Genomic DNA, 25,386 nt, shown 5'->3' with positions numbered 1-25,386 from the left:
GGTCAGCAAAACCAGGTATAAACAGTATGTCAATATTTGATTTGAATTTCATGCTACTTAAGTTTCCTGAAAGCACTATGATTGCTCCCATGTTAGAAATATTTTAAATGTGATGGGATTTAACCAGGAAATTAGAAGTTCAAGAACAATTTAGAATGAAGACGAAAACAAAGTAAGAACATCTCCTAAGTAGAGAGCAGGGAATTAAATAATATTTAAAAAGCAGTTAAATAAAATTCTGATGACCAGTTAACTTGGGTAGAAAAGGAGCTATCAACTAGTTTTAGAGGCTGTAGGGCAAATCTGAGTCAGAGAGCATATGAATTCCAAATTCTCTGTGATGAAGGCTATTCCATGAACTTCCTTAAGCTATTCACTTACATTATTTAAAACACTTTCTTCCATCATTTTACATCCAGTACTGCCCTTTAAGTTCCAATTCAAATCTCACATCCTCAATGAAGCTTTCTCTGATTCCTAATGAAATGTCATCTCTCCCTTTTTTGAATTACTTAGTCCACATATCTTGCAAGGCACTCACCACTGTCTACTCTGTATTTTATGTTCTTGACAGACATCTTAGCTCTGATACCAGCACACTGGTCCCTAAATACAGAACTTAAGTCTACTTCTTCTACTGCTCTTTATATTTACAGACTACTGTGCATATAATAAATAGCTTTTTTAGGGCCTCTCCTGGTGGCGCAGCGGTTGAGTGCTGGGCTGCGAAGCTGCGCGCGGCCTCAGCAGCACCAGTTCGATCCCGAGCCGCCGGGCAAGGGTCCCACATGGTGCACAGACCTCTCCTGCCATCCGCTGCTCCCCTCAGCAATGTACTTCGTCACTCCGCCTGTTCTGCTCTCCGCTCTGGCTCTGGTGAATTCTCTCACCCTCCCACGCTTCTGACTGTACCCAGTGCTTGCATGAATAAAAAAAAAAAAGCTTTTCAGTAGATACTGACAGAATACCTGCTGAATGAATTAATAAAAAACTCATCAACCAATTAAAAATCCTTAGTAATATGAAACTGCAGCAGAGGCTGAGACTCAGAAGTTAGAAAAAGCAAGGGCTTCTCTCCCTCGGTTACATGTCTTAAATGACTTGAATGTAAGTCAGTCCCTGACTTTAGATTTCACCCCCTATATTTCTCCTTTGAACTACTGGTTACAGTGCATAGATTTTTTTTTTTCAACTGATAGTTGTGAGATGACATGCTCCCATTAGAAGCTTAAGCTCCCAGAGGGCATGAGTCACACCCCTTCTGTTCATTACCTTGGAGATCCAGTTCAGCACCTCAACATAGCAAATATTCAACAAGTACGTTTTGAATAGCTCTCAATAGCTAGTTTTATATAATGTACTTAAAGAGTAAAAATTAAAAGGTCTAGGCCCCCCCTTGTGGTGCAGAAGGTTGAGTGCAGCACTGTGAAGCTGCTCGCAGCCTCTGCAGAGCGGGTTCAATTCCCAGCCAGCCAGGGAGATACCCACATGGTGCAGCAGACCTCTCCTGTCTTGCCCGCTGCTCCCCTCAGCAGTGTTTTCGGTCTGTCTGCCTGTTCTGCTCCCTGCTCTGTCTCTGGTGAATTCTCTCACCCTCCCACATCTCTGGCCTGTACCCCAGTTCTTGTATAAATAAATAAATCTTAAAAAAATAATAATAAATTAAAAAGTCTAACAATTCTTTACAATCTCCATAATTGGGAACTCATAAAATTAAATACAGATAAATGCCACAATGGAAAATTCCCAGTCTCACCTTTCAGTTTTCAAGTTTAGGGTAATCTTCTTTACAAGTCAATAAAACAAAGTATTTGCTAAACCGATGCTGTAATAAACAATTCAAATGCTAAAAATAAATTCATCTTCAAGGTTTCATCAAAACTCACACAATACACTTCCTATCCCTCAACTTCTTGAATGATTTTCTTAAAGAAAAAAGGTTGGGGCCTCCCCGGTGGCGCAGCGGTTGAGCGCTGGGTTGCAAAGCTGCCTGCAGCCTCTGCAATGCCAGTTCAATCCCAGGCCGCCAGGCAAGGGTCCCACATGGCGCGTACACCTCTCCTGCAGCCCGCTGCTCCCCTCAGCAGTGTACTTCGGTCCCTCTGTCTGTTCTGCTCCCTGCTCTGGCTCTGGTGAATTCTCTCACCCTCCCGCACTTCTGACTGTACCCAGTGCTTGTATAAGTAAAATTTAAAAAAAAAAAAAAAAGAAAAGAAAAAAAGGTTGGCCCTGTGCTATGATTCTTCTTTGTTTTCACATTAATCATGCTATTATATATACAGAAGTTAGTAAAACAGTCATTTCTTGAAAATCTCTTAGCTTTTAGTTGATAATATTAACTAATATACTGATGGCTATTTCTTGGGTTATAGCCCAGCCCTGTAGCTACCAGTATCAGATCTCAAATGTTTACAGAAAGGTTATTTTCTGAGTCTTAAAAAGAAAACAGAATCCACCCCCCAAAAAAAATTTTCAAATGTGTATTAGCCAAAAAATATGTATACATCTAACCAAAACTTACAATGTTTTCCACAAAATGGTATATGAATTTAAATTTGAAACATAAATATAGTGAGTTGTAAAGCACCCAGACTTTAAAAAAAAAAAACTATAATGGAAAATTGAAATATGTATAAAAAAGAAAGAACAGAGCAGTAAACCACCACATCCACCACACAGCTTCAGCAAGAAACAACTTCTGTCCAACCGTGATTCATCTGTTTCTGCACACTTCCCCCAAACTACCCTCAATTATTTAAGTAAACCTCAGGCTTCATGTAATTTCATTTACAACCATTTCAGTGTTCAAAAGGGCACAGACTTCGAGCAGACAGACCTGACTCTACCAACAACCAGCAGTGTGATCCACAGCAAGTGATTTTACTTGAGGCTGTCTTCTATCTGCAAAATGGGGCTGGTAGTCCCCACTTCTCAGGATTATAGTATGAACAAAATGAGACAAGGTATCGAAAGAACTGAGCCTAACACTGGAGCACAGAAAATAGTTCATACACAAATGTGGTTACTATTACTGTACTACCACATTAGGCTAACAAAGAACAAAGGGGATATCAAATACACCCATATTTTAAAAAAGAAATATTAAACTCTCTATGCTGAACTTGTAAAGTGACCCCAGATCTCAATATTTAGCTCCAGTTTAAGGTTAAAGGGATTCCATAAATCTCTTTGGATAAAGTCGTTGACTTGCTATTGGGAATCCACCATCCCTCCTCATGGGGAGAGGAGGAAGTGCTTTCTTGTCACCTTAAAGCAAGAGAAAGGGGGTTTAACAGAGGCCCTTAGAAAACGTAATCTACCTGCCCTGGAAATTGTGGGGTACAAAGACTAGTGTTGGATTCACACCTGAAAGGCCATTCACTGAACAGCAGAACAGAGGAGCCAGTGGTGGCTGGTGAAGGGCCCACTCTGGAGCAAGCAATATTTCTTAGAATAGCAAAAGGGATCCATGCCCATTAGTGGCTTCCTGAGACAGAGAGGGAAGATTTTTTTTTTTTTAATCAAGTTCAAAGAGGAGATTTTAAGTGCTGAACTGAGATTCCCCTTATAATCTAAAGTGACAGGAAAAAATTACAGAACATTATATATTATAGGATATGTGTGTGTGCACGTGATGTATTTATAGAATATGTTTTTTCCATCCAGAAATAATAAAAGAAAGAATCTACAGGATGATCTCAAAAGGAGAACTAGGGAAAAAAATTAAGCAGTTTCCTTTCTACCCCAAGATTTTCACCTGTGGCAACATTATGTGTTCAATAGTTACACGAAAGTATGGAAGAAGGATGAGAAATGGCTTTATAAAGATTAATGAATGCAGATATTAGTGCAAGTAGTATATAAACAATGTATAATATTACACTATATCACGTTCGAATAAAATTTCTCTACACTTATTAAAAAAGCTGCTTTCTTTTAACCCCTTTTAAAATTTATTTTCAATGACTGATAGCAGACAAGCGATGCTTCCATGAAGGATTTCACCCATTCTTCCCAAAGAATGCAAGGAGGAAGTGAAGGTTGCATAAGACACAGGAACAGAGGAAAAAGGGGGGATGCAATCACATATCCAAACTGCTGATTCAGGGAGAGCAACCCCATGAGCTAGGCCCTCTGTTTAGCACTTAAAATAGTATTTAAAGGGACGAAATAGGTTTTCTATCCTTAAGAATTAGAGTTAGATGTAAAGCAGCAGTGTGAGTAAATGCAGTCTTTGACAGTATGGCAGACAATGGGACAAGGAATACAGAACTGGAAATTACCAAAAGCCTATTAAAGATTCCTTGTGAAGGTACAGTGAAGTCAAGTAAGGCAAATCCATGGCTCTTTTAAAAACCTCTATCTTTTTTTTTTCCTCCTCTCAAATTTTATGGATTTACTACTTATTTACAGAACTATACATTTGGGAGATCTTCACACCTCCATGTATGTACATGCCCCACTCACCTTCCACCAAGCCTCTGGTGCCAACACCAGTGACATTACTTTCCCTATTCCGTTCCCCTCTCCTTACTCCCCCTCCGGTAACCACAAAGTTTAAAGTCAAAGCCTTTTTACAGAGTCTATGAATTATCCTTTTTGTTTTGCCAGTTTGTTTTATTTGGTTATTAGTATTTCACAAATGAGTAAAACCACCCAGTAACTGTCTTGCACTTTCTGACTCATTTCACTCAGCATAATCGCCTCAAGATCCATTCACTAATCCCAAAAGGCCCTATTTCTTTTAACATTCAGCATATTATATTCCATAACTACTTTATCTACCAAATCTGCTAACAGGCATTTAGATTGGTTCTATGTGTTGGCCATTGTGAATATCACTGCATATATTTTTCTTTTGTACTAAGGTTTTCATATAATTTAAGAACATCTTGAAGTGGTATTGCTAAATTACATGGCATTTCCATTTTTAGTGTTTTGAGGAACTTGCATACTTTTTCCATAGAGATGCACCAATTTACACCCCTCCCCCTTAACAGTAGATGAGTGTTCCTTTATCTCCATATCCTCACCAACATTTGTTGTCTCCAGTCATTTTGATATAGGTCATTCTCACAGGGGTGAGGTGATATCTCATTGCAGTTTCAGTTTGCATTCCCTTACAATAGTGATGTTGCATTCCCTTACAATAGTGATGTTGTGTCTCATATGCCTATGGGCCACCTGCATGTTTTCTTTGGAGAAATGCCTATTTAGGTCTTCTGCCCATTTTTTCATTGAGTTGCTTATTTAATCTACAAATATCTTCTCCCAGTGTGCAGGCTGCCTTTTTGTTTCTGTAGTAGTTTCTTTTGCTGTACTAAAGCTTTTTTACATGATGTAGTGCTATTTAATTTTGCTTTTATTCCCCATGCCATTGGAGTTGAGTCCCCAAGTACATCTCTAAGGTTGACACTAGGAGTGCATAACTTATTTTCTTCTATACATTTTATGGTGTCAGATCTTGTATATAAGTCTTTAATCCATTGTGAAATAGTGCACTGTCAGAAAAGTCATGATGTTATATCTTCCTTTCTCTGCTGTATGCTTACAGCTCCGTTGTCAAAGATTAACTGTCCATATTTGTGTGAGGTTACTTCTGGGCTCTCAATTCTATCCCTTTCATTTGTATTTCTGTTTTTGTGCCAATAAAACATACTGTTTTGATTACTATCACTATGTAGTGATAGTATGAAGTCAGGAAGTATAATAGGTCTATTTTGCTTTTTTTCTCTCAGGATTGCTTTGGTCATTCAGAATCTCTTGTCGCAACACATTTTATAACTGTGTGCTCTATTTCTTCGAGGAATGTTACTGGGATTTTGATAATGTGTTGCATCTGTAAGTTGCTTTAGGTAATATGGCCATTTCAACAATGTAGTCTTCCAATCCATGAATATGGGATATCTTTCCATTTCTTTCTTTGTGTCTTCTTTAATTTCCTTTGACGTTGTCATACACTTCTGTGTACAGATCCTTCATTTGCTGTTAAATTTACTCCCTTTTGGTATTTCATCCCTTTTGGTGTAGTTATAAATGATACAATTTTCTTAATTTTTTTGTTTGCTTACATTTTAAAAGGATAGGTTTATTAGGAAAAGGAGAAAGAAAGAGAGAGAAACCTGTATAGACACATGCTGACAGAGAGCTTCCACTACTGTTTTGCAAGGGAAAAAGGTTTGTGAGACGAAACACCTGCATAGTCACAAGCAGGCAGGAGAGCATCCTAATTTCTCTTTCTTCTAATTCATGGTCTGCATATAAATTGCTACAGATTTTTTTGTACTGATTTTGCATCCTGTCACTTTACTGTATTATTATTCTAGTAGATTTTTTGTAGTCTTTTAGGTTATCTATGTTTGCAGCATGCCATCTGTGAATACTGATAGTTTCACTTCTTTTTTTTCCAATTTAGATTTCTTTCATGTCTTTTTTCTGGCCTAAATGCTCTGGCTAAGACTTTCGATAATGTATTGTATGGCAGTAGAGAAAGCGAACATCCTTATCTTGACCATGGGCTTAGAGGAAACACTTTTCGTTCTTCACTACTGAGTAAAATGCTAGTTAGTTTCTTTCTATGTAAAGTTTATTTCAGATTTTTCTTGCTTATTGATATGTCTTTTAATTGGTGAGTTCAAAACAGTCACATTAAGGTGATTATTAATATATAAGGCTTATTTATTACCATTCTTTCTTTTGCTTTTTGGTTATTTTACCTTTTTGTTATGTCTTTTTCCATGTGTTTCTATCTGCCTTTATACTTGGATGGCTTTCCCTGGTGTTTCTCTCAAGTTTCCTCATTTCTTCTTCTATACCTCTCTATTCCAGGTTTTGTCTTATGATTTCTATGAAGGAAATATTGGACTATATCAAAAAGAGTGCAATTTTTGTAGGTATCAACTCATTGTCATTTTATACTGTTTCTATCCTTTTCTTTTTCCTAATATTTTGTTATTGTCAATATTATTATTCTTTATCCTTCTGATTCCATTTTACTATTTAACACTAACTCAATGTTTTGTGTCCTTCTATTTTTCTTTTCATTCAGAAGACCTCCATTCAACATTTTTTGTAGGGCAGGACTAGTAGTGGCAAACTCAATTAACTTTTGTCTGGGGAAGTCATTATTTCCCCATCATTTAAATGACAATTTTGAAAGATAATAGTCTTGGCTGGAGGTTTTTATCTTCTAGAATTCTAAATACGGGGCCTCCCTGGTGGTGCAAGGGGTTAAGCACCATACTATGAAGTAATCTGCAGCCTCTGCAGCACAAGTTCAATTCGCGGCCGGCCAGGGAGAAACCCACATGGTGTAGACCTCTCCTGTCTCACCTGCTGCTCCCCTCAGCAGTGTATTTCAGTCATTCTGCCTGTTCTGTTCCCCACTCTGTCTCTGGTGGATCCTCTCACCCACCACATCTCTGGCCTGTACCCCAGCTCTTGTATGCATAAATAAATAAATCTTTAGAATTCTAAATATGCCATTCCACTGCCTTGAGTGTATCTATCTGTAAGAAATCTGATGAAAATCTGATAAAGGTACCTTTGTATGTTTCATCTTTATCTGCCTAGCAGTCTTTAGCATTTTTTTATTGTTGACTCTATAATTTAAGTTTAGGTCATTTTGCTTTTAGAAATTCAGTTGCTCTTTTGGCTTCCTGGACATCCACGTTTAATTCTTTCCTTAGGTTTGGGATGTTTACAGCTGTAATTTCTTTGAATAGAGTCACTACTCCCTGCTCACTCTCTCACCATCTAGAATATCCATCATCTAATGAAGTATACATTTCTCATAGAGCTTCTTCTTTTCCCTAACCCTTATCCCTCTCTCTTCTTACACTTGGGTCACGTGAGCATTTTTATCTTCAATTATAGAATTCTGTCCTCTGCTAGTTTAAACTTACTTAATATGCTTTCCACATTTGTCTCTTTTGTTTGTTTGAGTATCTTCAATCTCTTTAGTGAAAAATCTTTTTGTTCCTGGGCCTTTTTCTAAGATTCCATACCTGATTTTCTGCATTTGATTGAATTGCTAGGATCTTGCTGATTTTTTTTTAATTGTAAAACATTAGGTCCTCAAACTCTGTGTCCTTTATAGAGGTCTCTGGATTTATATCTTCTTTCTCAGCTTTTCCATGCTAGGCATATGTATTCCCTTATTTGGTTTTTCCATTTGGTGCACTGTGGCTTTAGTTTTATCTTTTTTGTTTAACTTGGTGGCAGGAGAGGACCAAAGGGGATGCTGGACTCCCCAGACTAGGCCTCAGTCTTGGTGGGGAGAGTTTTCTAGGCAAATAGTTCTGCACTTCGTCCCTAGATCTGCAAAGGAAACACTGTTCACTGTTAACAGAGCCCAGATTCCTGCTGGTGCTCTTTGGGGTGTAGAGTGTGCAGTAGGTTTCTCTCTCAGTTCTCCCACCAGGGAGGGGCAGGGCGCTCTACTGTTGGCATTGTGAGTAGCCAGTTTCTCTGCCACTGAAACAACAGTTCCAGTGCCTGTGTCTATGTAGGCCTGAACTCTACCGTCACTGAAAAAAGTTCTCTGTGCACACTCTGTGCACTGGTTCAGTTTGTGCCCAGTCCCTAGCTTAATCATCTGAGTGGTAGGACCGCCAACTTGGCAGTAACTTCTTCATTGTCTCCCTGTTCCACCCCAACAGCGAGTCCCTGATCTCAGAGAAAGATACTCATGTTTCAGTTTTCTTATTGCCAGCAATATACTGGTGAAATTTTCTGAGAAAAAAATTTAGTTTTTCTATAGTTATACTTAGGAGAGAGGTTTATCAGAACCTCCCTATTCTGCTATCTTATAGGTGGTGTCCTCCAAACTCAGATTTTAGTAAATCAGTTGTAATGAAATACCCTGTAGATTCTGAAGTCTTTCTACACAGGTTTTTGGAAGCTCATTCTTCCATTTAAGATCAGTATTTTTTCTGGGAAAAGAATTATTACTTTCAACTATGGAAGCACTACACTGACCTTTATAATAAAAAGTGATTGCTATGATTGCATTTTGAGTTAAAAGTATGCATGAATACAACAAAGGCCAAACCAGAGTGATATACACTTAAATGATGGGGTGTTCAAACATACAAGGCTCTTCGACTACAATAATGGCATCCCTATGCAATCCACCTGTACAAATACAGATTACAATCATCATACAGAGTTTCCCATCCCCATAGCTTATGGCATGAATTCTAGACAATCCAGCTCTGTTTCGACACCAGCTAGCTATGACCTGTTTTTAGCCACAGAACATACTGTGTATGGTTTATAGAGGGTTCAGATTCATTTTCAGCAGACAGGCCTCCAGTATGTTATCTAAAGTTTTCTGGTGCTATCACAACACAGCTGACAAGATTATTTCTTGTCAAACTGATAATGATGAAAAGTCTAAATTTCAATTCTAACCCACTAAAACTGTTTGAGCAGTTGATTACAGTGCAAGCCAGGGCAATCAAATTTATTTTTGGTTATGCAATCACAGAACTGATTACTTTTCAAATAAAAATCCAGAGAACTAGATTATGTCCCAGAATAAAAAATAACAAGTAATTGTGTGTGTGCGAGCACGTGCACATGTGAGCACATGTGTATATGCATGTGCATGTATACATGGGAGTGTTACCAGTTTTCCATCTGGAGACCATGATTTAACAGGATAACCTCAAACTGCATTCTCATTGTACAAAAATATGAATAATAAGTAAATATCTAGTATGACTTAAACAAGAAATTGTGACATGTAACTCAAGTTCAACAGTCATTTATAGTAGATTAATTTTCCAAAGTCATTTCTGAATTTCAAGAAATATCTTAGACGAATAGCGATAATAATATGTAGGGACAAAAAGCACTTTGTTTCCCACTGTTAAAGAGATTTCTCAAAAATAGCTCTGCTTGCGCAGGTGGTTGAGTGCCGCACTGTAAAGCTGTCCACAGCCTCTGCAGTGCAGGTTCAATCCCGGCTGGCCAGTGAGAATCCCACATGGCAAGGCAGACCTCTCCTGTCTCACCGGCTACTCCCCTCAGCAGTGTATTTCTTCAGTCTGCCTGTTCTGTTCCCCGCTCTGTCTCTGGTGAATCCTCTTACTCTTTTGCGCATCTGGCCTGTATTCCAGTTCTTGTATAAAAATAAATCTTTAAAAAAAAAAAGCTCTGCTACCTTATGATCAATAATGCAAATAAAATACAGATAGTCTAAACCAATTGGATGAATAAAAAGGTATCTTTCATTTAACTATGATACATTTTTACAATTACTGTGCACTTAAAAAAAATCTAGTTCAAACATGATTTTTTTCCCCCACCAAAATGATGATAGGCTACACTGAAGTCAAGGAAAAATTTAGATATACCTCTAGGAGGGACAAAATATTAGAGATATGATTCTTCACTTCAAGCCAATGAAGTCACCTGGGTATAAAGGGAAGGACTACTTCCTTTCTTATCCCTTCTTACTCGGAAGTCTGAAAACTAAACCCACAGAAGAACTTGTATCTGTACACCTTCTTACTCCGAAGTCTGAAAACTGAGCCCCCAGAAGAACTTGTATATAAGCAAAAAGGAATGACAAGAGTCCCCAGAAATGACCATGAAGTACTGAAAGTGATTTTTTTTTAAAGATTTATTTATTTATACAAGATTCGGGGTACAGGCCAGATGCGCGTGAGGGTGAGAGGATTCACCAGAGACAGAGCAGGGAACAGAACAGGCAGACTGATGAAATACACTGCTGAGGGGAGCAGCAGGAGATTCAGGAGAGCTCTGCTTCACCATGTGGGATTCTCGCCGGCCAGCCAGGATTGAACCCACGCTGCAGAGGCTGCAGACAGCTTCACAGTGCGGCACTCAACCAGGGAGGCCCAAAAGTGATTTTTAAATAAGTGCCAGAACTAATACAGACAAGTGTATGTTGCCCCTTTTAAAGGCATTAGCTTAGAAATTATACACTGTGCCAATGATGTTGTTATGGGTACTCTGGAATTTGTTTCAGAAACTGGGGTTTTCCATATGCTTAAAGATAACAAATATTTATCTTTTCAGATTAGATTGAGCAATACTCAAAAGTTTTCAGAGCATCTGTGCTTTACTTTGGGAAGTCTTTCCTGACCTCCAAGTCCGGTTTTCATGCCTCTGCCTAGTGATCACTATACTTCCACAGTCAAGTGCTTTCATTCTCTTCTGGATTGCTTACTTATTTACCATCTGTCTTCCCTGACAAAACTGTAAACTTCAAAGGAATAGGGGATGTATCTATCTATTTATTACTATACCCATCATCCTAGCATAGTGCATAGAAAATGATAGGAATCCAAAAAATACTGAATGATGCAATGTACTCTGATATAAAACAGTTTGGAATACTGAGTTCACCTTCTGTCTACCCTTCCACCTTCTCAGAAAAGAGCAATTACATAGCTACAGGGAGTGACTATTTGCATATCTGGAGGGGAAAATATTGAAGTGAATAATTTTCATTACTTATTTATGTATACAAAAAAGCAAAATCATGATTACATCCTCAATGACTTATAAACTTGTAACACTTAAATTCCCAAATTTGCAAGCACAGTATCTTACCTAGTTGTAATATCTTTATAGTGTCTCCGTAGGCTTTTATCACCAGCTTAAAATGGCGATAAAGTGGATAGCACAAAACTCTTCTTCCAAAAGATACCAGGATTTCATGAACATTAGTCCAGGTCTGTGAAGTATTTAAATAAGTAATCAGTTCCATATAACACAAACAAAAGCATACAATGAAATATGAAATTATTCTCAATTGAAAACTGTAAGTAGAAGAGAAATATAAAGTCACACAGTGATACGCTTTCTGTACAACTTAAAATATTTCATCATAGCCTGTAATTTCTCATACTTTATGAACATATCACAAATGCCTCGCAACAATCACATATGTATCAGGAAAGTTTCAAATTTTTGAAGAATTACAAATATGAATCTAAAACACATGGCTCTAACAAAATACAGATGCACATGAAAGACATTTCTAAATGATATATGTTTCATGTTTTTGTCTTTTAGGACCATTCAAGATAGTATAAAGTTTAGAATGTGAAATGTGTTCACATTCTCCCTCTTTCTTTTCTTCTTCTTTTTTTTTTTTTTTACTTTGGGCATGAGTAATAGATGACAATTTGCTCTCACATAGCAAAGAGAAAACTACTGATTTCTGGGGGGGAGTGTTTTATTTTGAATGGTATCAACTTGATACCACTGGCAATTCAAAATTTACTGGAAACACTAGACAAACACGATTTTTTACAAAATTTTTTAACTGGGTTTTGATAAAGTATAAAATATGTAATCCCCATATAAAAATTAAAACATGAAGTTAACACTAAAGAAACAGCATAATTTCCATGTACATTAATCCTTAATAAATGAAATTTCTATGCAATGAAACACGGACAGTTTGTTCAAAAAATGGTGCTGGGAAAGAGACACACTTTGGAGGGGGGCGGGAAAAGGTGGGATTGGGGTCAAAATCAGGGGGTTGCAATTGTATGGGGAATATAAAAATAAAAAAATAAAAAAAATGATGCTGGGAAAACTGGACCACCACAGGCAAAAAAATGATACTAGACCACCACCTTTCACCATGCACAAAAATCAACTCAAAATGGATAAAAGAACTGGACATAAGACCCGAAACCATAAAATATATAGAAGAAAATATAAGTAAAACACTATAAGACATACATCACAATAACATCTTTAAAGACTCATCAACCAAAGCAAAGAAAGTCAAGGAAAAGATAAACATCTGGGATTACATCAAACTGAAAAGCTTCTGCACAGCAAAAGAGACATTAACCAAAACAGAGAGAAACCCCACTGATTGGGAAAAAAATCTTTGTACTCCAGTCAACTGATAAGGGACTGATCACAAAGATATACAAAGAATGCACATGTCTCAACAAAAAATAAACAAACAATCCAGTCAAGAAATGGGCAGAAGAACTTAAAAGACATTTCTCCAAAGAGGAAATGCAAATGGTCAACAGGCATATGAAAAAATGTTCAACATCCCTTATAATCAGGGAAATGCAAATTAAAACCACATTGAGACACCACCTTACACCAGTAAGAATGGCACATATCAAAAAAACAAGCAACAACAAATATTGGCAAGGATGTGGTGAAAAAGGAACACTCCTACATTGCTGGTGGGAGTGCAAACTGGTCCAACCACTATGGAAAGCTATATGGAGATTCCTCAACCTGCTAAAAATGGAGCTACCATATGACCCGGCAATTCCACTCCTAGGGATCTACCCAAAGGACACAAAAACATTGATTCAAAAGAACACCTGTACCCCTATATTTATTGCAGCACTATTTATAATAGGTAAAACCTGGAAACAACCCAAATGCCCAAAAATAGATGACTGGATCAAGAAGATGTGTTATATATACAATGGAATATTATTCAGCAGTCAAAAAAGATAAACTCATGCCATTCGCAGCAATGTGAATGGAGCTAGAAGGCATTATGCTCAGTGAAATAAGCCAGAAGGAAAAAGAAAAATATCAGATGGTTTCACTTATAGCACAAATATAGGGGAACCCAATAAGACATCAGTGTAAAATAATAATAACAGTAAAAAACACAATAAAGCAAAAAGACAATTATAAATCAGAGACATCCTGCAGGGGAGGAGGAGGGAGAGAGATCAGAGGGAGGGAGGGAGGAGCACAGGGGACTGCAGTGATGGTGCACGGGTGCATTGGTGAAGGAAATTCCATGGGGACTACAGCTGAGGGGATGGGGGGAAGCAAATAGTTTAAAAATGAACAATGATGTAAAAAAAAAATTTTTTTTTTAAATGAGAGTTCTGATTAAGACTTGAGCAGCTAACAAAGAACAGTATCTAAAAAACAATTATAACATTTAAAAGTTAAAATACTTATAATAGTTTTAAAAATTAAAATCAGTACTAATCAAAGTTTGACATAGTTACTTCAGTGGCTGGCAATTTTAAAACAAAGTCATAAATAAGTGAATTACTCATATAGATTTTATTGACTGAATAACAAAATATCTAGGCATCAACTACTTTGCTTTTAACATAAGTAATCAATGCAAACAAAAACAGTTTCTCTAATACAAGGTGATCATGGCAATATGGAGAACCCAAATGAAGTCTAAGGGGCTCCACTTCTCCATCTTCAATATGCATATTGAAGCTTATGCTATGGGTTCTAATCAGTTCATCGGGACTGACATCTGTCCTTCTAACAGCTTCTAGTAGGCTGTTAGCCTATGGACCATGCTTGGAGTAGCAAGATTTTCTGGTAAAATAATTGTTTCAGCTCCTGTTTACATCTTATCTGTCATTTGCACACAATAAGGCCATGAAACCGCTCTGATTTTACAACTTAAAACATCCTATAAAAAGTATTTAAACTGGGGGCTAAAAGAGGGGGATAGATACCTAAATTGATTTAACTGTTGATGTAATTATTTGAATCAACAATTTTTTAATGTTTCCACTTTCAGCTGTGTAACAGTTTGTCCAAAACACGCAAATTAAAAGATACCATCCTTATCATGGAAACAATAAAAGGTATCAGGGTCTAACCGTAGTAATTGGTTAAGTCATTTCAGATATATGATCTAAGTTTGCTCTTCTGTAAAATATCAAAAACATTTATCTCACAGACTTACTTAAAAGAATAGGTGAAATAATACATATAAAATGCATAGCACAGTCCCTGGTGGTAAGTGGCAGTTAGTAGTTGGGTTTGCTTCCCACCTTTGAACACTTAAAGCCAACTTAGAAACATACCTCAAACTTTATCCTACATTCACTCAAAGGCCACATGTCCATTCTTTCTCCCAAGTGTGTTCTCCCTGTCCCAACTTATAAAATGCTCCACATGGCACATTTAGTATACTATATTGTAGTAAATGCAACAAATGAAACTAGATTCCTTTTCAAAAGATGGAAAGCAAACTTGTACAATAAAGCTTTCACTTTTAAAATGGCAAGAGATTGCTGGAATTACCCAAAATGAACTAATGACAACAGAAAAATAACTTTCTGAACCAAGAAAATCTAAACAAGTGTCACTAGAAGTCATACCTCAAACCAGCACAGTGTTGGACTCAGTTTTCTGATATTCCAGGCAGATTCAACCTTCATTTATTTTGGAGAAAAGATAATTGTCACATTAGAAGGAAAGTCATTTAAAAATAAAGCAAATTGGGCCTCCCCGTTGGCGCAGTGGTTGAGCGCTGGGTTGCAAAGCTGCCCGCAGTCTCTGCAGAGCCGGTTCGATCCCCGGCTGCTCCCCAGCCACCAGAGGAGGGTTCCCACATGGCGCGCAGACCTCTCCTGCCACCCGCTGCTCCCCTCAGCAGTGTACTTCGGTCCTTCTGCCTGCTCTGCTCTCCGCTCTGGCTCTGGTGAATTCTCTCACCCTCCTGCACTTCTGACTGTACCCAGTGCTTGCATAAATAAATAAATAAATAAATAAATAAATAAAAATAAATCTTAAAAAAAAAAAAAGAAGAAACTCTTAAAAAAAATTAAAAAAAAGCAAATTTATTCAACTGGTATCTATATAGTATTGACATATACAAGAACTGAGAAGTATACATGACTGTGGAAAAAGAAATGCTCTGTTGGTACAGAGGTTCTCCAAGGTAAGTTTCTGTCAACTTTCCCTACGATTTTATAAAGTAAAGTTTATCCACTGATAAAAGTACCAGAACACAAGAATAAATGAGCAGTGGCTTTGAATCTAAAAATTAAAGCAAAGTGATACTGCTCAGTTCCTGTCCTTCTCAAATAAGTTACTTACCTCCCAAGCATTCTATAAATAATCTACCAGAGCACTCAAAGATAATGCTGAAGTGCCATCTGTGACACTTAAAAAGCCGCTCAAGAATGTGGCCTTTCAGAGAATGTTTGTGAGAAAAAGTAAATCTTAGAGAACGTCTTGAAGTTGCAAGACTCCGTGATTTCAAATGTGTGAATACAAGAATCAAAATGGTAAATTTTACTGAGTATAATTAAATACTCTCGCTCATCTTCTCAAGCAGTAATATGGCGTACACTTTTTTTGTCAAAGAAAGCATTTCCTCCAATTATAGTATCCTTAAAAGATGAATGGAAACAAAAAAAAGCATTTTCAGTTATTTTATGCCATTGATATCCTCATTAATATTCATTTTGCAGTCAAATGCAAATCTCAAGGGTTGCCTTTGAAATGTCCAGAATTATTACAAAAAATTTGGCACATGTCAAACTCTAATCCTAATGCTATGCTAATCATGATGTTTAAAGCAGATTAAAGGATAGTAGATCTGTTATAACCCAATGTAAATATATGCATGTACATACATATACATGCACAATGAAAGAAATCACCTACTAAGAGTGGCTCTTTCAGATGGCTGAGATTACAGAAAAGTTTAATTATTTTCTTAGTGTGTGCTTCCATTTACAAAAAGAATTAAATGTATAATTTTTAAAAAGGAGAGCACATGTTCAGCTCCAACCACTTGAGCAAGGACGATTACAAACAGCTGCAGGGGCACTTAATGGAAAAGACCTTTTTTGATTTTCCAGCTTTTATTTTTACATATACAATCAGTGTTATAGGTGAGAAAAAAGTTTTGCTCTTCATTTACAAAATCAAATATGGTATAAGAAGAGATACAATCAAGTATATAATGTGGTCTATAAAAATGTTATTTTAAAAAATAGTGTACTGGGCCTCCCTGGTGGCACAAGGGGTTAAGCACCATACTATGAAGCAATCCACAGCCTCTGCAGCATGAGTTCGATTGCCGGCTGGCCAGGGAGCTACCCACATGGTGCAGCACACCTCTCCTACCTTGCCCGCTGCTCCCCTCAGCAGTGTATTTAAGTCAATTTGCCTGTTCTGTTCCCCATTCTGTCTCTGGTGGATCCTCTCACCGCCCCCCCCCCACCCCCCGCATCTCTGGCCTGTGCCCCAGCTCTTGTATGCATAAATAAATCTTTAAAAAAAAATAGTGTACTTTACAAGAGGTTTTACTATAAAAGTCTATGGTAAAATTTACCTCTTGTTATTGTCAAGTATGATGTGGCGATAATCCTATTACTTGGTGTAGTCATCGCCTTTATAAAAGAGGTAAGATCTTAAGATACCCTTTTCCTCTAACTACAGCTTTATGTCCCTGCTCTGCTATTTGACAGAGACTATGCCAAGGGAAGAGAAAAAGACTGAGTAAGCATTATCTTTTCATGTTGTTGGTACCCATCAACACACATGGCCCTCCATCTGAAGCCTCCCCAAAATAACTAATCACAGCAGATACTACTCTTGACAAGAGGTTTGACACCTTAATAGAGTTTACTTAGTGCAGCAGTCTATACCAACATGCATGTGCACCTGCACCTACATTCTTCTCTCCTTCGGTGACACGAGTTTCATAGCAATATGCCAGAAGGATGTCAATCAAACTGAAGTACACCTGGCGAATGGCTGTCTTGTCCAGCAGATAAGATTTATTGACAAATTTCCGTAGTTGATACTTGTCTTCTTCAGAAAAAGACACTTGAAAGAAAATGCATTTATAAATTAGATTGTTTCATTCAGTTTTATAAAACCCCCAACACAGAAGATTTGTCAAAATTAGAAATTTGAATATAGAAACTAAAAGTTATTGAACTTTGGATATATAAACAATTTTTAAACTAGATTCACAATTTTATTAAAGATTATGCATTTGCTGAAACCCTAGTAGGGTTTTAAAAAGGAGAAATGTCTCAACAACAGCTATTTCTTATTTCTAGATTCTATACTGGCCCCATTTTTTGGTTATACTGCTATGTATTAAGGCATCTAAAAGTCAGTTACTGACTTTATTTTTTTTGCAATTATTGACTTTAAAACAAGATAAATTTGGGTAACAAAAAATATGTAAACAAAGGATACTGTAAATATTCATTATCCGTTTTGAAGGTCCTATACAAAAAAAAGGACTATTCGACACAGTAGTCAATTTTTTTTAAAAGATTTATTTATTTACTTATTTATTTATACAAGCACTGGGTACAGTCAGAAGTGCGGGAGGGTGAGAGAATTCACCAGAGCCAGAGCAGGGAGCAGAACAGGCAGAAGGACCGAAGTACACAGCTGAGGGGAGCAGCGGGCGGCAGGAGAGGTCTGCGCGCCATGTGGGACCCTCCTTCGGTGGCTGGGGAACAGCTGGGGATCGAACCGGCGCTGCAGAGGCTGCGGGCAGCTTCGCAACCCAGAGCTCAACCGCTGCGCCACCGGGGAGGCCCACAGTAGTCAATTTTAAGGTATAAATTTAATATTTAATATTCTTTACATATAAAAATATGTAGAAACAATTTAAAATAAACAAGATGTGACTGTATCACACATTTTAGATTATAGAAAGAGGATATATATATTCTTTCAACAGTCTGTTTCCCCTTTTTCTTTGTATACCACTTTCTCTCTATCTTCATCAACAGCATCTCCCCCACATAAAAATCCAGTACAGGGCCTCTTCTGGTAGCGCAGGCAGTTGAGCACAGCACTGTGAAGCTGTCCGCAGCCTCTGCAGCGCGGGTTCAATCCCTGCCGGCCGGGGAGGATCCCACATGGCGTGGAAGACCTCTCCTGTCTCGCCTGCTGCTCCCCTCAGCAATGTATTTCGTCAGTCTGCCTGTTCTGTTCCCCACTCTGTCTCTGGTGAATCCTCTCAGCCTCTTGTGCATCTGGCCTGTACCCCGGTTCTTACATAAATAAATACATAAAAATCTTAAAAAAAAAATCCAGTACATATCATTTCATATTTTTCTCTACAACTAATGTAATTATATTCAGAGACACAAACATAGATACAAAGGAGTTTATATCTCTTTCTTCCTGAAAGAATTAGATCATTTTCCTCCATCTATCCATCTATCTATCTCACTCAACACCTCTGGCAAATCTCTCCAAGTCAATCTGTAATAACTAATCTTTGTAAAGGCGAATACTCAGGATAGCCAATTACTCCCCCTACTGATGACATTCACTTTGCTTCCAGTTTTCTAACATTACTAATAATGCTACAATAAATGTCCCTGGCATATATCCTTGGATACTGGAGATTTTATTTCCATAAAACAGATTCCCATGAGTAGATTTACAGGATGAAAATGTATTTCTGTCCTTAAAAAATGTATTATATAAAGGCTACAAGCCTTCTTTAAAGGCTTCTTTCTAATGGTCATGCATAGAGGCTCCCTTTTTTACACACATCTCCCCTCCTAGCAATAAGTATTTTTTTTTAATTATTTCCATTTAATGGATAAAAAGCAACTATGACCAAAAAATTCTGAGATAACCCCCCTTAATGAGACACATCACTGACTATGGGCACAACTTGCAACCTGTTTCTAGCCAATAGAATCCAACAAAGATGATGAGACAGTCACTGCCCTAATTATGTTCTATATTATCAGATTGGAGCCAGAGATTCACTTGCTAAATTGAAGAAATAAGATGCCATACTGTGAGAGGCAACATGGCAGAGTGCTAGGGGGTTTCTAAAACATGGAAGTATCTCCCAGCTGATAGCCAGCAAGAATGTGGGAACAGTTAGAACAGAATTCTACAACGATCATGTGGGCTCAGGAAAGAACCCTGAGCTCCAATAAGAGCTGTTAAACCCTATTTATTTAAAAAAAAAAAAAAAGTAGGTAGACATATTTGAAGAACCTAAAGAGAAATTCCCAGGTAAGCCATACATGACTAAGTTTATTGGCAATTTAAAATTACTCACTTAAATATGTTCTGTCCCAAGTTTTCTAGTGGATGAGTTTGCCAATTTTTAAAAAGCTATCACTTATAGTTATGAAACCTAATTATCTCTCCAAATTTGCTGTCACTGCCTTTAAAACCCGTAACAGCCAAATATATTTCTTTAAATCAGTGCTCAACTCAGAAAGCAGGTCAGTGCTTAATTCAGAATGCACAAAGAATACAGATGGAAGAAGAGAAATACAATATAAAAAAAAATAAACAACTCAAAAATTATCCAACAACATGAGGAAAAGCAATATAATAATAATGGGTATTCCGAAATAGAAGGAAAAAGCAGGGAACAGAAACTTTATTCCAAGTAATAACAGAGGAAAATGTCCCAAACCTGCAGTGGGAAATAAATTAAAGTCTATGGAGCTGGAAGAACTCCTGGTTATCTACATGTAATGAGACCTAACCAAGACACATAGTATTGAAAAGTCCAAGAGTTCAAGACAAGGAGAGAATACTGAATCTGTGTAGGGAAAGTAGCAGAAAACTTAGAAAGGTTTACATCTGAGTTACCTGAGCAAATGAAACAGGGGCAGAGTGGGCCACAAGAGAGGCCACAGGGTCTCTGAGACCAGAGAGCCACCAAAAAGCCCCAAAAGGCCAAAAACCAAAAGCTAAGGGTCAGTGCCCGATAAGAGGACAGGTCACTGTCTGTGGGTTCTCACCTGCGCGCACAATTCCGAGAGACCTCAGGCTCCGGGAACTACAACCAGGGGGTTTATTTACAAATGGGAAATAACAAGCTCACTGTCCCCACAGTGGTGGCTGTCCCCTGGGTGAGGACCCAGGTACCAACAACAAACAGCTCTTCGAGGCACCAGGCCCGGGGCCTTTGGTGCTCTTTTCAGGAGACGTCAGAGACAGGACCGAGGCCCAGTCCAGGACAGAGTCCTTCGGCTTCTCTTCCTCCTCGGAGGGGGAGGGCGGCTGCTGGATGCTTTTTTCCTTTCTTGGGTGGCTGTAACCGTTTTCCCTTTTTTCAGGGGCTGGTGCCCTCTCTCCTTTCGGGAGCCCCTTTTCAGTGGGATTCCCTCAGCTCCCTCGAACACTGGCTTATATCCTCTTTTACCCACAAGTCTGATTGGACCATTTAGCACCAATCAGCTCACAGCTCGCACCTGATTGGTCCATTACAAACGGCCGTTACTGAGCTCTGAGGAGCAACTGCCACAACGGACTTGTGGTGGAGCGGCGGGGTGGAAGGACGTCACTGCCCTGCCGGCTCCCACCACCAAGATGGCTGGGTTCTGGTAACACAAACACTATGGGCTAGGAGAGAGCCTTGCTGATGTGATCAAAACACCCAAGAAAAACTGCCAGTCAAGAATATCCTGCAGGACTCTCCTTCAGATATAAGGAAGAAATAAAGGCCTTCTCAGATAAAGAGAAACTGAAGGAGTTGGCAAATATTAGACCTCCCCTCCAAGAAATGCTGAAAGGAGTTCTCTAAATAAAAGAGAAGAACATCTACAAAAAAACTGAACAAGGAAATAGAACCAGAAAAGGACAAAATGGTAACAGCAGACGCTCACACATCAAAAATCACCCAAAATGTAAATGGACTGAACTCTGAAATCAAAAGGCCAAGAGTAGCTAACTGGATCAAGAACAGAATCCAGGGCCTTCCCGGTGGCGCAGCGGTTGAGCACTGGGTTGCGAAGCTGCCCGCAGCCTCTGCAGCGCTGGTTCGATCCCCGGCTGCTCCCCGGCCACCAGAGGAGGGTCCCGCATGGCGCGCTAGACCTCTCCTGCCGCCCACTGCTCCCCTCAGCAGTGTACTTCGGTCCTTCTGCCTGTTCTGCTCCCTGCTCTGACCCTGGTGAATTCTCTCACCCTCCCGCGCTTCTACTGTACCTAGTGCTTGTATGACTAAATAAATAAATAAATCTTAAAAAAAAAAAAAAGAAGAACAGAATCCAACATCTCCAGGAAAGGCACCAGAGCTCCAAAGAAGAACAGTCTCATAGCAAAGGGTTGGGGAAAATCCTATAAGCAAATGGGACCAAAATAAGGCAGGCACATTCACACTTATATATTACATAAAATAGATTTCCAGCCCCCCCAAAAAGGCAACAGGAGACAGGGACAGACACTTTCATCAATGAACATTCACCAATGTAAAGATCAATCAGACAGAAAATAAATAAGGATAAAAAAGCCCTAAACAAAGAACTATACCATGCATGCTCAATAGACAGTTATAGGGCACTGCATTCCCCCCACCCCCAAGAAAAAAACTGACTATACATTCTTCTCAAATCACATGGAACATTCTCGAGGACTGACAACACACTGGGTCACAAAACAAGTATCAATAAGTTCATGAAGACTGAAATCATATCAAGTGTTTCTCTGATCACAATATTATCAAACTAGAAATCAAAAACAAAAAGAACACAGGAAAAGCCTCTAATATATGTAAACTGAACAAAACGCTATTGAATGACCAATGGATTAATGAAGAAATTCACAAATACCTTGAAACAAATGAAAAATGAAGACAACCAACCAGGCCCTAAAGAGACGTAGCAATACAGGCCCACATCAAGAAGAAAGAGCTCATATCATCATTTTCATCTCCCATCTTTAGGAATTAGAAAATGATGGAAAAAGAAAAACAAAAGTCAGCAGAAGAAAGGAAATAATAAAAATTAGAGTAGAAATAAAATGAAATATAAATAAAAAAGATAGTCCAAAAGATTAATGAAACCAAAATATGGTTCTTTAAATAATATAAGAGAAGCCTCTAGCTAGATTTACAATTTAAAAACAAGTTACACTTCTAATAAATAGAATCATAAATGAAAGAGAAGTTGCAACAAATATCTCAGAAATTCTCAAGATGATAAGAGATTACAAGGAACATTTGTAAGTTGAATAACTTACAAGAGATGGACAAATTCCTAGAAATATACAACCATCCAGAGAATGAATAAGAATGAAATGGAAAACCTAAACAGACCAATTATAATTTTTTGGTTTTGAAAAAGAACAAAAATTGAGTAGTACTCAAGTCTTCTGAAAAACCAAAGCCCAGGCCCAGATGGCTTCATTAGTGAGTTCTACCAAATCTTTAAAGATTAACTAATACTGATCCTTCTCGAACTCTTATAAAAAATTGAGAAAGAGGGAAGGCTTCCAAATATACTTTAAGAGGCCAACATTCGGTGAGGATGTGGAAAGAAAGGAACTCTCCTGCACTGCTAGTGGGAGTGCAAACTGGTCCAACCACTATGAAAACCACTATGGTCCAAACCACTGTGGAGATTCATCAATCTACTAAAGATAGAGCTTCCATATGATCCAGCAATTCCACTCCTAGGTATTTACCCAAAGGACACAGAAATATTAATTCCAAAGAGCACCTGCACCCCTATGTTTATAGCAGCACTATTTACAATAGCTAAGCTTTGGAAACAACCCAAATGCCCAATAATAGACAACTGGATCAAGAAGATGTGGTACATATACACAATGGAATATTACTCAGTATTCAAAAAAGATAAACACATGCAATTTGCAGCAACATGGATGGAGCTGGAAGGGATCATGCTCAGTGAAATAAGCCAGAAAGAAAAAGGAAAATACCGGATGGTCTCACTCATTACAGGAATCTAGAAAACCTAAATAAGGGACCAGGAAAAAGAATATAAGAAAGAAAAAAATCAAAATCAACAAACAACTATGAAACAGAGACACACTTTGGGGGAGGGGGTGGGGAAAGGAGGGATTGGGGTTAAAATCAGGGGGTTGCAATTGTATGGGGAATAAAAAAATAAAAAAATAAATTTAAAAAAATTAGAAAAAAAAGAAAAGAGGCCAACATTACCCTGACACCAAAAACAAAGACAACATAAAAAAATGAAACTGTAGAACAATCTCCCTACTTAACACAGATGTAAAATTCCTCAACAAAATCTAAGTTAACTGAATTCAACAATACATTTAAAGGATCACACAACATAACTAAATGGGATTTATTCTAGGAACAAAGATGTGCAATATCCAAAAATCAATCAATGTCATTTACTACATCAACAAAAGGAAACAAAAAGTCATGATCTTATCAATGTATGCTGAGAAAGCATTTCACATGATTCAACATTCATTTAAGATAAAAAGCTCAAAAAACAGGATAAGAGGAACATACATCAACATAATAAAACCATGGATATCAATCACAACTAATATTATACTCAATGCAGAAAGATTGAAAGCTTTTCCCCTAAGATCTACTATAAGGCAAGAATGTCCACTTTCACCACTGTTCAACATAGTACTGGAAGTCCTGGCTAGCATAATTAGACAACAGAAGGATATAAAAGGGATCTAAATTTGGAAAAAAGAAGTAAAACTATCATATCACATTTGCAGATGACATAATATACATAGAAAACCCTAAACCCTCCACTAAAATCTAATTGAAACAGTAAATCAATACAGTAAGTTGGCAGGTTACAAAATCAATTTACGAAAATCAGTTCTATTTCTATATGCAAATAATAGGCATAATCTAAAGAAATCAAGACAAAAATTCATTTATAATTGCATCAAAAAAATTAAATACTAGGAATAAACTTAACAAAGGAGGAACCTAGACAATAAAAACTTTAAGACATTGTTACAAGAAATAGAAGAATAGACAGACAAATGAAAAGGCAGTCCCTACTCAGGATCAGAATTAACATTGTGAAAACAGCCAAAGCAATATACAGATACAATGCAGTCCCTATCAATGTTTCAATGGTATCCTTCAAAGAAATAGAACAGACATTACTGAAATTCATATAGAACCAAAACAACCCAAATAGTCAAAGAAATGCTGACCAAATAAAAAAGAATGATGGTATCACACTCCTATATGTCAGGCTAACCTACATAGCTATAATAATCAAAGCAGTATGGTACTGGAATTAAAAAAAAACATACAAGACCAATGGAATAAGAAAAGCCCAGAAATAAATACACATAAAATGAGAGTTAATCTACAACAAAGGAGCCAAGAGTATACAATAGAAAGGAAAATCTCCACAATAAATGTTGCTGGGAAAAACTGGATGGCTACATGCAAAAGTATGAAATTAGATCACCATCTCACACCTTATACAAAAATTAACTCAAAATAGATTAAAGACATGGGTGTAACACCCAAATGATAAAGTACACAGACAAAAACATAGGCAAAACCCTACAACACAGGCTTCAGTGAGTCTCTATGGATTTGTCTCCAACAGAAAAACAAAAGCGCACATAAACAGCTGGGACTACATATATCTATGAAAAACCTGCACAGTGAAAGAAATTATCGCGAAAAGAGAAAGACACCTTACTGAGTGGGAGAAAACACATGCACAGCACACACGTGACAAGGGGCCAATATTCAAGATCTATAAAGAACTCATACAACTCAACAAAAATAAAATATAGAAATCAATTAAAAAATAGGGCAGAAGAGCTAAAAAGATATTTCTCCAAAGAAGACATACCGACAGACACATGAAAAAATGCTCACCTTTGCTGATCATCAGGGAAATGCAAACCAAAACA

General features: G+C 37.7%; 1 protein-coding gene across 1 annotated transcript in view; it reads right to left on the bottom strand.

Moving 5' to 3' along the window:
• SHQ1 (SHQ1, H/ACA ribonucleoprotein assembly factor) overlaps positions 1–25,386 on the bottom strand; it is a gene marked incomplete at both ends in the record, with an annotated part of 129,488 nt that overhangs the window by 59,559 nt on the left and 44,543 nt on the right. The window contains 3 exons of the mRNA XM_084247742.1: positions 11,587–11,710; positions 15,117–15,170; positions 17,426–17,580. Of these exons, the coding sequence (XP_084103868.1) occupies positions 11,587–11,710; positions 15,117–15,170; positions 17,426–17,580 (333 nt within the window). The remainder of the gene's footprint in view (positions 1–11,586; positions 11,711–15,116; positions 15,171–17,425; positions 17,581–25,386) is intronic.

Source organism: Talpa europaea (assembly GCF_964194135.1).
Source record: "Talpa europaea genome assembly, chromosome: 11".
NCBI classification, from domain to species: Eukaryota; Metazoa; Chordata; class Mammalia; order Eulipotyphla; family Talpidae; genus Talpa; species Talpa europaea.
This window is presented reverse-complemented; position numbering and strand designations above follow the sequence as displayed.